Below are 12,191 nucleotides of genomic sequence, written 5' to 3'. Positions count from 1 at the left end.
GCAAAAGAAGCAGACAGCAAGGAGAGGCTGGGAGGATTTCAGTCTGCAAAAAGCTTTGGATCCAGGAGGAAGATTCATATTTAAAGTGGGAGAGAAATGAAGCAACACCTCCCACTTCAAGGTCGGTAGAAAGAGAACTAGCTGCAGCCTTTGGATATGGGCGAGAATTTAGGAAAGTGCCAAAGGAGGGGAGAGAAGGACACACACCTCACAGAGTGCATTTATATTTCCTCCACGCCCCCAGAGTCCAAGATAGTTGCAATTTCGAGAATAGTTATGCGTAGGAAAACCACAGCTTTGAAGAGCCAATTTATATGCTTAATTTAGATACACATTTTAATCAGATCTGTTCTGTAACTTGGATTTATATTACTGGGCTGGTTCAGTCTATTGTATCTTTTCCTCTTTGTGTCACTTGCATATACACTTTGTGCACTTTCCAATATGTACAGATGGAAACAGCATCTCAATTTGCAATTCATGCTTTTGCTTACAGTCACACACAGCAAAGTCAGTGGAAAACTGTGGGGGTCCACTCTGTGTTATTTCTATTTCTGTTTTTTAGGCAAACATCGCCCTGATCAGAAAATGTAGGTTGGGTTTGAACACCTAAAAGATTTAGGATGCTCAGATGTAGTCTCTAACTTGGATTTCCTCTGATCTGTACACAAAATGCAACAACACCACACATCTCTCCTATCATGGTCGCCTTCATGACTCACCTTACTTTCCAGTGCTTCCTGCCCATGACAACAGCCCTGCCATAGAATGCACCCCAACTAAGCACAAGTGAATTCACACAACTTGGTCCATTCTGGGTTCCACTCTCGCTCCACATCAGCTGTCCTACACCCCAGTTCTACCTCTGCCCCACGCCAGCAGCTATCCATCCTCAGGGCACTCACTCCCCTGAACTGAAAGGCAGAGATGGGGAGCAGAATAATGCAGTTGTATGAGCTTCAACAAGAGCAGGTGCCGAGCGCTGCGCTTTGGTCAGAACAGCCCAATGCTGCACTACAGGACTGGGGCAGAGTGGCTGGCAAGCTGCACAGAGGAAAAGGCTCTGTGGGTGTGAGCTGACAGCGGCAGCAGGTGAGCAGCAGTGTGCCCAGGTGGCCAAGAAGGCCCACGGCAGCCTGCCTTGTGTCAGCAGCAGTGCAGCCAGCAGGAGGGCATCGTCCCTCTGTACGGCACTGGTGGGGCCGCAGCTCAGTGCTGTGCTCGGTGCTGGCCCTCACTGCAGTGCAGACATGGAGGCCCTGCAAGGTGTCCAGAGATGGGATGGAGCTGTGAGGGGTCTGGAGCACAGGTGTGATGGGGAGCAGCTGAGGGAGCTGGGATGGGTCAGCGTGGGGAAGGGGAGCTCGGGGGAGAAATCAGCGCTCTGCAACTGCTGACAGGAGGCTGTGTGAGGTGGGGTTGGTGTCTGCTCCCAGGTAACAGCGATAGGACGAGAGATGATGGCCTCACGTTGTGCCAGGGAAGGTTCAGGTTGGGTGTTAGGAAACATTTCTTCCCTGAAAGAGCAGCCAGGCACTGGCACAGCTGCCCAGGGAGCGGTGGAGTCTCTGTCCCTGGAGGCGTTCATGGATGTGGCACTGAGGGACGCGGTCAGTGGGCATGGTGGGGATTGGCTGACGGTTGGACTTGACGATCTCTTCCAACCTTGATGATTCCATCTAACCAAGACCAGCTAAACCTCTCAGGCTCTGAGCACGCAGCTCAGCCACCATCCCCACCCCCTCTGGCAGCAAGGACAAAGCTGACATCTGGCGCAGGAGCCGCACGCTGGCATGGGGCTGCCCCTGCTCCACAGCTCATGCGTCCCGCCAGCTCCTCCAAGACACACACTGGCATCTGATTTAACAAAACCACTGAAATACTGTTTCAATTCTATGGCTACATTACAGTTAAAACTCACAGCTGGACAATAAAGAAAAAATAATGTTACTTGGCTGCTTTCAATACCAACAACCATTTACTTCCAACAGTCCTCCAGCGAGTGCTCTGATGCAGCATGTTCTACCAGTACAGTCACCAGGCTGAATAGCGAGCAATTAATACTCTTGCTTTCTCAGAATCATTTGTTATTCATGTGATACTTTTGAAAAGGAAGAAGGACTACATGCCTGAGTTCATTTCTGCTCTCTCCTTGCAGTGAACACTATAATAAATTCAAAATGAGCTTGGAATTATGTTTTTGGAATATGAGTATCAGGAATTAGTCCATAATAGGGAACAGCCTTAATAAAGCCACAGTAACACAAACACCTAGGAAAGCAAACAGCGACTGCTGGTAACCACCGTGAGATTAAAGGTGGCTGCAGTGTTGATCCTTGCTGCTTTTTTTGGAAAGCAACGACGACAGAAACAGTCCTGCAGGCTGCAGTGTGTGCTCAGCAGCCTCCCCCACCCCACGTGGGCACCTACCAGGCAGGTTGTTGACGTATCCCCCATCCATCAGGAGGTGCCCGTCCTTCGGGTCGCAGAGCGGGGGCATGTACCCAGAGAGAGTCATGCTGGCACGGATGTACCTCCACAGAGAGCCTGCAGGAGAGAAACGGAGCAGCAACAGCACTGATGTGCTGCCAGAGCTGGGGCCGGCCTTGACACTCACTACAAGGATCGGAAGATGGAGGTGCTCCTGAGAATACTGCTAGGATGTGATTAAAGCAGTTTATTATATTTTATACCATAATACTGGCTAGGAAAAAAATAAATCAGAAAGGCCATTTGGACCCACGGCCAGGCAAAAGCCTTAGGAAACAGGGTTTTAAGGACACGTCTCGTATTCATGGTCTGTAAGGAGATGTCAGCATATGCCTGACTGCAGGGATCATCTTTAGTGCTTTGCTGAGCTTACACTGGTAAGGAAAGGAAAAGGCTTCTCCCAGGGAGAAAGGAATAGGAAGAATAAGTAGATTAAGTGCAGCTAAAGCCATTATGTTCCACAAAGATACACAGAAAACAGGCTTTCAGCAGCAGCTGAACATAAAAAATACGGATTGCAGAAGCCCAGGAATTCTGCTTGCCCTGCTCTGCAAGAAGCAAACATCTCCACTTCACCACCACGTATTGGCACCAGGTTCAGATCTTATCTTTGCTGAGCACATTTCTGTTAACAGTGCTGTAAAGAAGAAAGTTGACATCTTTTAAGCTGTTATAAACAAAGCTTAATCAAGTAGAAATTGATTGGCTCTGTTTCCTGTAAGACATTCTGCTTTAAGGTTCTTATTTACTGATTTCTCTTCGTAACATTTGCAACAGCTGAATTTGGATGATGCTGCATTTCCAAAGATGCCTGAGTCGTTTCTGAGAGCCGAAGCTTTAAAATATCAAAAATAAACAAGAACTGAAGTGTTGGCTCACTTCTCAGTAATTAACTACTCAGTGTTTCAAACAAACAACTCTTCCCAGTAAACCAGCAATTGACTTTTTGTTTTTTTAAAATACATAATGGTTCTTGCTCTAATTATAACCCAAGCATTCCTACTGCTTAGCACAGGTCAATACTGTCAGCATTGTGTCTTATTACCAGCAGCTTTAGGTGAGTTGGAACTTCAATGGCCTAACCTGCTGTGGAACTGGAAAAGAATAACTTCTACAGAAGGTAAATCCCCTCCTGTGTGCCTCAGCCCCCTTGGGTTAGCCCCTCTTAGCCCCCCTTGGTTGTCCTTCGCTGCCAATGCCCCAGGGTTCAGTGTGGTTTCATGGCTCCGTGGCCCACATCTGGGCTGCAGGAAGGGACAACCCTACTGAAGGACAGCCAGCACAAAAGACAGAACATCACAGACGTGGCAGCAGAAACCTCTCCTCTACCCACAGAAATATCTGGGGCACCTGGAAGGCTTGAAGCATCTTCACTGATGCCTGACTCACTGCACCATTACCCTAAATAGCCAGACAAAAGCTAAAGCAAATATCCCACAGGGCTGCCACCATATCCTGACAGCAGAGCAGACAGCTCAGATCTTTCTCCTCTGGTTAGTCACTGTAAACTGAATTAATTTTCCACCAGAGAAATAAAGAGGACTGGACACAAACGACAGCCTAACCCAGCTTCTGCTTCAAGCACCGAAGGCCTCTTTATTGGGAATACATCTTCATTTATGGAGAATTTGAATCTTAAATTGCTTTGGTTGCATTCATTCTGATTTATTGTTAATACACCTGCACTTCACAGAATGTTTTAAGGACACAGAATGGCACCAGCGGACCCATTTGCTCTCTAAACAGTGAATTCAGCATCTCAGTTCATTTCTTCCCCACAGCTCTGTTCCTTGTTATGTGTACAACCACAGTTTGGTGCTCAGCAAATAACAGAGGAGGGAGAAACAAAAGGAAAGAAAAATGTAAAGGGGCAGAGAGCTGCAGGGGCAGGGGCTGATGCTGAAGTGCCCCACCATTCCCACACACTGCAGCAGGAGCAGCTGCCTGCACACTTACCATCAGTGTGGACCCTCATTGCTGAGGCAGTGATGTCAGTTGTGATCGTGAAGTAAGGAATCCACAGATCCTGCAACACAGGAGAGCCTCATGTCACTGAATCTGCACCTCTGCACGTAAACTAAAACCAGTGCCTAACACAGAAACCAAAGTGACAGCGTTGGTATCCTGACAGAGCTGAGACAAATGTCTGGAGAAACCCCATCAGTGCTGTGCTTACGCTCATCAGTTTGTTTCCTACTCAAATACCTCATGCAGAACCAAAGCAGAAAAAAAACATTTTTTTTTCCTTCTGGACCAAGTGTTTTTCACTATCTTCCACACTTCACTTCCTGAAATCCCAGAACCCAAGAGACAAAAAGAGGTTCAGGACAAAAGACTGAGTCCTCTGAGCAATCTTCTTCCAGACTACGTGGCTTGCAAGTTGTACTGCATGGTGGTGAAGCAAGGGGACATTTCAGCAGAGGATGCAGAGCAGTACTGCTGAGACCCAGAGCTGCCTGGAGTCCAAGGCAGCACTAAGCTTGCAGCATGACCTATAGGAACATCCTGCAAGGCTGATCTTCAAGATGACCACAGAAGTTTCTTGAGATATTGCAGGGTAAAATAGCAGCAAAGTGTGGCGCATAACCTACCTAATAAACAGGATAACACATGAAAAGAATGGCCTAGCCAAGTCCTTCACACGTTTATTAAACACAGGCAAGACAAAAATCAACAAGCTTTGTTCCTTGGGGGTGAGCTCTCATTGGTTTCTATGCTTGTGCTCATATCTCACTGCTGGGAAACCTGAACAGGAGGGCAGCTTCCTGCTCTCAGACCACAGCACTGAGCCTCGTCTGGCACACCTTCAATGGAACCAAAGCCAAGCAAGGGTTTGGACTGCAGCTATCAGCACAAGCTGAGCAGTGCTCCCTCTTTGGTATTTGTGGTGCACGTTTTGGTGCTGTCCCAGAGGAAAGGCTCAACTGTCAAGCAGTTCTGTTGTGTTTGGTTTTTTTCCTTCTCCTGGTGAGTTCACTCTCTCAAGCAGCTCTGCAAAGACGCTGGAACTGGGCAGGACTAGCAGATGCTGCTCAAGTATTACAACCCATCTGCTGCAAATGCCATGGGAGGGAGGATGCACAAAGTATGGCTACAAGAGCATTGGGGGACCTCTCCACACTGAAGATATTCTGATGATCACAGATCTCAGAGCATTTTAAGCAAAGATACAGGAACAGGGAAAGAAGCCTACGTTACGCCTCCTTCCATATTCATGCAAACGCCTGCATGAAGGAGATAAAACCAAGACCTATCATGCAGTCATACCGTTGGCATTTCTTACACAGCTTCATTTGTTCAGGAGAAGGAACACTATCCAATTCTGAAACAAGACTTGAGGAAAACTTGCTTTCCTGATTCCTCAGACCTGAGCCTGCAGCTGAGATGGTCTGCAAGAGCATTCCGTGTGCCTGGCATGAGGGACAAAAGCCCCAGAGCCAGGTACCCTGCTGCACAAAACCACAGCATGGCTGAGGCTGGAGGCACCTCTGGGTCCACCTGGTCCCACTTGCCCCAGCACAGACACCCAGAGATGGGGCCCAGACCACATCCAGAAGCTTTGGAAGGTGTCCAAGGAGAAGGCCCCACAGAGCTCTGCTGTACACGCTTCAATTTGACACCTCAACAGTTCCCAAAGGAACACTGCAGCTAGCAGCTGAAGAGCTAAGGCTCTGAATTGAGGTTAGAGAGCTTGTTGCTCTTCAAGTGAAGCTTCTGGGTCCCTACGTGAAAGGATGATTCCTATCCCACCACCAGCACCCTGCAGCCTGCCTGGATGCCGGGCTTCTGCATGACTTGTTTTAATGGCATCTCCTGCAGATGTCAGCACTTTTACCACAGCAAAGGCTGCCTCCCTCCACCAGGGGTGGGTAGTTTCAGAGTAACAGTAGCTGTGTATTTTGCTTATATCTTTCGTGGGCCCTGCCTGGCTTTCTGTTTGTGCTTTCCTGACAGTTTCTGGTCTCTTCTTCCAGAGCCTTTGGCTGACATCTCTAGTGGCAACCATGGGGGCTGCTGTAACCAGGGCTCCACAGACAGCTCTGCTGGGATCCCAAGACATCTATTAACAAGAGCTGAGAAAACCTCCCTTTCAATGACAGAAATAACAGTTCTATGTAAGAGGTTACATGCCCTACATGTAATGTGGAGCAGAGATGAGGGCATGCGGGAGAAATGCAGGATGCACCTCAGTGCAGGATAAGTGAAAAGGCTCTACTTCTTAATTCTAAGCTCTTACCAGGGCACAAGGGTCAGCACCCAACGTATCTCTATGGGCAGAAACTTCTCAGGTTCTGCTGTGTCCAACAAGAACACGGCTGGGATGGAGCCAAGCACCAAGCAGAACCTAGGTTGTTAGGGCTGTCATCAACTCTTGCTAATGTTTATTTCTGGTTGGAAATCATCAAAAGCACTGCAACTATTGAAGAAGTACAGAAATTTGGAGTCTGGGACACCTTAAAATAATGCTTAAGAACACATTTCTTCAATGCTTAATGCTTTTTAATTTAGTTTTTGTCATTTTATAAATTACCCTTTACACTTAGGCAGCTTTCAGCTTCTGTCTTTCCACTGATGTGCCTGGCTAACCAGCACTGACAGCATGAATTGCAATTAGAGGTGAATGCCTTCTTCCTTGCAGGGGCACACATCTCCCTCTATCAGCTGGAAGACATCCACAGTCACAGCCTGAAGGGTTTGCCCTGTGGCACTGCACTCAGAGGTGATGCTATGTATGCCTCAGAGCTGGATTCCTCTTGGACAAACTTCCCTTCCTATGACCACAAGGTTAGGACAGATCACAAAATTACAGCTATAATACATAAAAATCATAAGGTAGGGAAGAAATCACTGCACCTCAAAGGCAAGTACAACAAATTGACTGCAACGATGGTAGTAAACCAGGGAGTTTACTGGAGCACTGGAGCAAGAACCAGCCAAGCTCAGGAGGCATTCCTCCTTTTGCCATTCACCTCTCCTCAGTGCTCCATGGCTCCTCCAGAGCCCCACAGCTCACACTGCAGCACACCATGCCATAATTCACACCAGGTTAACTGGGAGAAGGCAGAGCTCAGCACCACCATGAAGATCTCAATGCTCTGCAGCTCCTCCACTGCATCGAACTGAGCAGACAGAGCTGCTGTAGTCACCCGACGCTCTGGTTTTCCTATCAGGCACTGCTGAAACCAAATATAGAAGCTGGAGTGCTCCAGGAAGGGACGTGCACGGCTGGAGAGCTAGCAGGATGGCTGCTGCCATCCAAGTAACAACAAAAATAATGCCAGTCTCGGGTCTTATCACTAAAACCTGCACAGCACAACACTATTTTAAGCCCCATGTGATGATTAATCATTTACTTTCATCCTTGCACTTACGTAGGGAATGTTTCAGATTATACAGCAAATTGTCAGTGTATTTTAAATATATCTATGAATCTTTTATCGCAAGGATTCCAAACACAGGAATAATGTGGTTAAGACTGTAATGAGGTAAGACTGCAAGGTACCCAAATCTCCTGCGAGCCCAGTGGTGGAGAAACAACCACTGATAACTGACTTCACAAGCTGCAACTGGAGGGAAGCAGGACTGTGCACAAGGTGTCAGCTCAGACAGAGCACACAGCACCCAGAGATTACAGCACTGTGTGTGGAGCAGGGAAAGCCTGGACGTTATCTCAGCTTTCAACAGGCTGTTCATAAGCCCACAGTCTTCAAAAACCAACAGAGCATGAAGCCATTGCTGTCCTGTTAACAGCATTCTTCTGTAAGGTGCTGTAAGGGTCTCTCAGAGTCACATTCCATAGCCCAATTATGAAACCATCTCGGCAGTTTGACTCCAGGGACAACTGAACTTTTGCTCTCAGCCAAACGGGTCCCTCTGTCAAACAGGAGTAGAGAAACTATTCCTCTTGTGTATTCCTAAATTCACCAAGAGGAATGAACATCCACCATAACATGACATTCCTGGTTGCAGTGTGTTCTCCAGCATCCCACAGCCCTGTACCTAAAACTAGAATGGACAAAAGACATTTCTCACAGCAGAATGCAGTGCAGCCACATACATGTGCACAGTACAGCAAGCAACCTACCTCAATCTGTTTATCCTTGAAGATGTTGCTGATGCTGTTGTTAAAAGTTGCTCCAGAAAACATTGAGGTTATTGGATATGTCAAGTCTACAATAGTCTTAAACACTGAATTCATAACCTAAAAAGAAAAAAAAACAAAAAACATTTCAAGTAATTCATACCATTCACATGCAAGTTGAGAGACTCTACAGCAGACGTGTGGGAAGCATTGCTACTGCTGTGCAAAAGTCATCAAGGGGACAGAAAAACAACCACAAATCCACGACCAACAAATCCCTGTACAGCATCATAAACGCACACCAAAAGGCACCAAGCTCTGCACTGGCTTGCAGTGAGGCTACAGAGGACTGTGCATTTGTGTCCCTTCTACCAGGAAATCCAAACTGGACTCCAACTCCATGGGCCCATTAACAAATACACACAAATGGTACAAATTATTTTAATAATAGAAATAAATTATTGATTATCTCCCTTCTGAGTTGAAGCTACAGTGTGTTTAGGATTTACCCTAATGTACACAGTTTGCCTGCATGGAAAGGAAACCCATCCATGAGTAATACAGGTCAGATACAGATCCCATTGGTTTCCTCAAGCACTGCACACACCACTGTACCACAGCAGTGGGCAGGCACTGGCAACCATATCTCTTCCAACACACATGCTGTAATTCAGCTCTCGTGGTTTCCTCTTCCTTTTCTTCCCCTCCTCTCCATTTCAGATGTGGCACAACCACACACTAACCTACAGATGAAATGATTTCAATGCAATTGATAACCCAACCAGCATTATGGCCACATCAGTCCTGTAACCATGCTATGGAACTCAGCATCTGATAAAGCCCAGCGAAACGCTGTGTCTGAACACACACCAGATTCAGTTAACACACAACTGAAGACAAAAACAAACCACGAGGAATCCCCCAGGCTGGATGTGGCTCTGGGCAGCCTGGGCTGCTGGTTGGCAACCCTGCACATAGCAGGGGCTTGGAACTGGATGACCACTGTGCTCCTTTTCAACCCAGGCCATTCTATGATTCTATGAATTTACTCTTTTATAATCAAATAAGGCCTCACTAGAAAAAATAAACATTTATATTAGATGAAATATTTTATCCTCCAAGTTGCTCTGCAGTTTAACAAACATTGGCAGACATGGGCAGCATACACAGCTCGACCCCCGCAGCATGAAGAAGCCTCTAAAAACCTGCATCTATTTAAAGCTCTGCAATCAACATCTGGTGTTTGCTTTACTCTAGCAGTGATGTGAAGGATTAGCCTACATTGCTGTGCCCAGCTGCTTTTAAGCATATATGATCTATCTACCCAGAGAAAACACAGCCATGCACAATAAAGGGGAAAAAGAATCTGGAAAAGCAAGTACACAAAGAGAAGATGTGGGAGAAGCTGAGAGCCTCAGCACGGGGCCAAGGAGCAACCCGTTAGCATTGCTCACACAGGGGGATGACAGGGTGCATCCAAACTGCACGTCCCACCCCAGCCTAAGGGTCACGTGGAATTGGATTGGTACTTAAAATGGGGATTTGGCCTCTAGTGGTGCATTGAGCATTGAGTTCCAGGAAAGAAGAATTTGCAAAAACTCCATTATTTAATATCGAAGAAGGGTGTCTCCAAAGGGTGCAGCACACAGCAGGTTATCCTTGCTGCAAATGACCTATATATGGCACAGTCTCTATATTTTACCTGCAGTTAAGGCTTGAAGTAATTTTGTACATGAACAAAAGCTTTCTAATTAACGACTATTTCTTAATATTCTCACAAATGTGAGCTGCTGCTGCCATCCACCCCCCTCTGCCACCTGAGAACAGCTGCACCCACTGCACCGACCATCCTCCAGATGAACACAGCCCTTTGGAACGGCTCCCACTGGGAGGGACTTTTAAAAGCTCCCCCATGGGTAAGGAATTTCAGCAAGGGAGAGACAGGGAAAGAGTGGAACAAGAGGAAACACAGGTGAGAACAGGCAAAAAGAACTGAACTGTGACCTCTGCCTAGTTTGCTCTTTGGTGCAGGACGGTTACAAACTGGTGTCAATACCAGGGTAACCCCTGGGCTTTTTTTTTCACTCAGATATTAAAAAAAAAAAAAACAAAACAAGGGTATGGGAAAAATTGTAGCAAGTAATACAATTAAAAGCAGGAATAGAAAAATTATCACAGAATCATAGAATGGCCTGGGTTGCAAAGGAGCACAGTGCTCATCCAGCTCCAACCCCCTGCTGTTTGCAGGTCACCAACCAGCAGCCCAGGCTGCCCAGAGCCACATCCAGCCTGGCCTTGAAAGCCTGCAGGGATGGGGCATCCACAGCCTCCTTGGGCAACCTGTGCCAGTGTAAAAACATTTTAAACTACAACAGCAGGAATCCAGAATTTCATGTCGCCCCTCTTCAGGGTTGGGCTGCACGCTGTCAGTGAAACAAGCGATGGAATGCACAAAACAAGTAAGTTAAGAGACAAGGGAACGTTACTCACACAAACAGTGAGAGAGATTCATCCCAAGGGCAGAAAGAGACAAAGAGGAAGCTCAGATTTAAAGGTGAACTATTAAAAAATTTAAAGAGATAATAAATCCAAATGGAGCATTTTGAAGCCATAGCCAGCTGGGAGGGCAGCAAAGGAGACAGGAGGAAAGGGAATGAGTTGCAGGTGAGATGCTCTGATGCTGTGACATTACTGTGCCACCTGCACAACCATTAGCTGGCAAAAAGCTGCAGGCAGCTGCAGGACGGGTTAACAACACCTTTCAAAGTGATTGGTTCTGGATTTTGTGTGCAACCCAGGATCTGAATTTCCCAAATGATGATGCTTCATTTGGGGTTAATTTCAGCACCCCAGGTAATACAATCCAAATGGTAAAGATGAGCTGTCACAGCTATAGGTATGTGGAAAACAGATTCCTCCTGCTCCTCTTACTACAACAAATCTAAGATTTAACAACAACAGAAAAGCAACTTATATTTCTGCTTTTTATCAGCAGCCTGGAACATAGAATTCCACCTGAAAGGCAATCACAGAGGGAATGATGGTCAGCTGAGAAAGGGAAAAGCAGTCTGTCCTGATTTAGATTTTGCAAGCAGACAAATCCAGTGAGTAAAACCTTCACCACCAGTCGATAACACTTAAGATGCTGTTAAAAAGCAACAAACCCCCGTGGGGCCCAGGCTCTCCTCCAGCCCCTCCTGCACACAGCCAGTGCACGTCCTCTAACTTTTCAGCCCTGTTTAAAGGACAAAATGTGCTCACTTATTTACATAAAATGTATAACTAAGTTCTTATTTCTTCAGGGTTCTCTGTGCACATGAGGTTGCTTTAGCCTCTAGTACATTTTGTTGTGATGAATCAGGACTACGCCTCAGAAACCAGCACTCCCTTCACCTTTTTTTGACCCCTCTGGCCAGGAGGTATCTTTCCCATAATATTCTGCCTGCTCTTCCTGCCAACTGAGCTCAGCGTTTGCCTTCTCATCTAATGCTCTGCCTTTGTTTGCATGGACCCATCCTTGTAGCTGCTGTTGTGCACAGGAAGAACTGGCACACAAAGTAAATCAGGGTAGCACGCAAAGGAATTCACAAAAGACAAATAAAAACCACCCAGTGTTTGG

The 12,191-nt window shown here is 46.7% G+C and overlaps 1 protein-coding gene across 2 annotated transcripts in view; it reads right to left on the bottom strand.

Annotated features, from left to right (window-relative positions):
• The window catches only part of PNPLA7 (patatin like phospholipase domain containing 7), a 116,542-nt gene that overhangs the window by 15,640 nt on the left and 88,711 nt on the right, over positions 1 to 12,191 (bottom strand). For both annotated transcript variants that reach the window (XM_052667634.1, XM_052667635.1), the window contains exons 28-30: positions 8,576 to 8,692; positions 4,447 to 4,516; positions 2,431 to 2,547 (exon numbers count right to left, since the gene is read on the bottom strand). In XM_052667634.1, the coding sequence (XP_052523594.1) occupies positions 2,431 to 2,547; positions 4,447 to 4,516; positions 8,576 to 8,692 (304 nt within the window). The remainder of the gene's footprint in view (positions 1 to 2,430; positions 2,548 to 4,446; positions 4,517 to 8,575; positions 8,693 to 12,191) is intronic.

Source organism: Tympanuchus pallidicinctus, unplaced genomic scaffold (genome assembly GCF_026119805.1).
Source record: "Tympanuchus pallidicinctus isolate F22 unplaced genomic scaffold, pur_lepc_1.0 scaffold8, whole genome shotgun sequence".
Classification (NCBI taxonomy): Eukaryota; Metazoa; Chordata; class Aves; order Galliformes; family Phasianidae; genus Tympanuchus; species Tympanuchus pallidicinctus.
The sequence above is the reverse complement of the archived record's forward strand: the minus strand, read 5'-3'. Positions and strand labels throughout refer to the sequence as shown.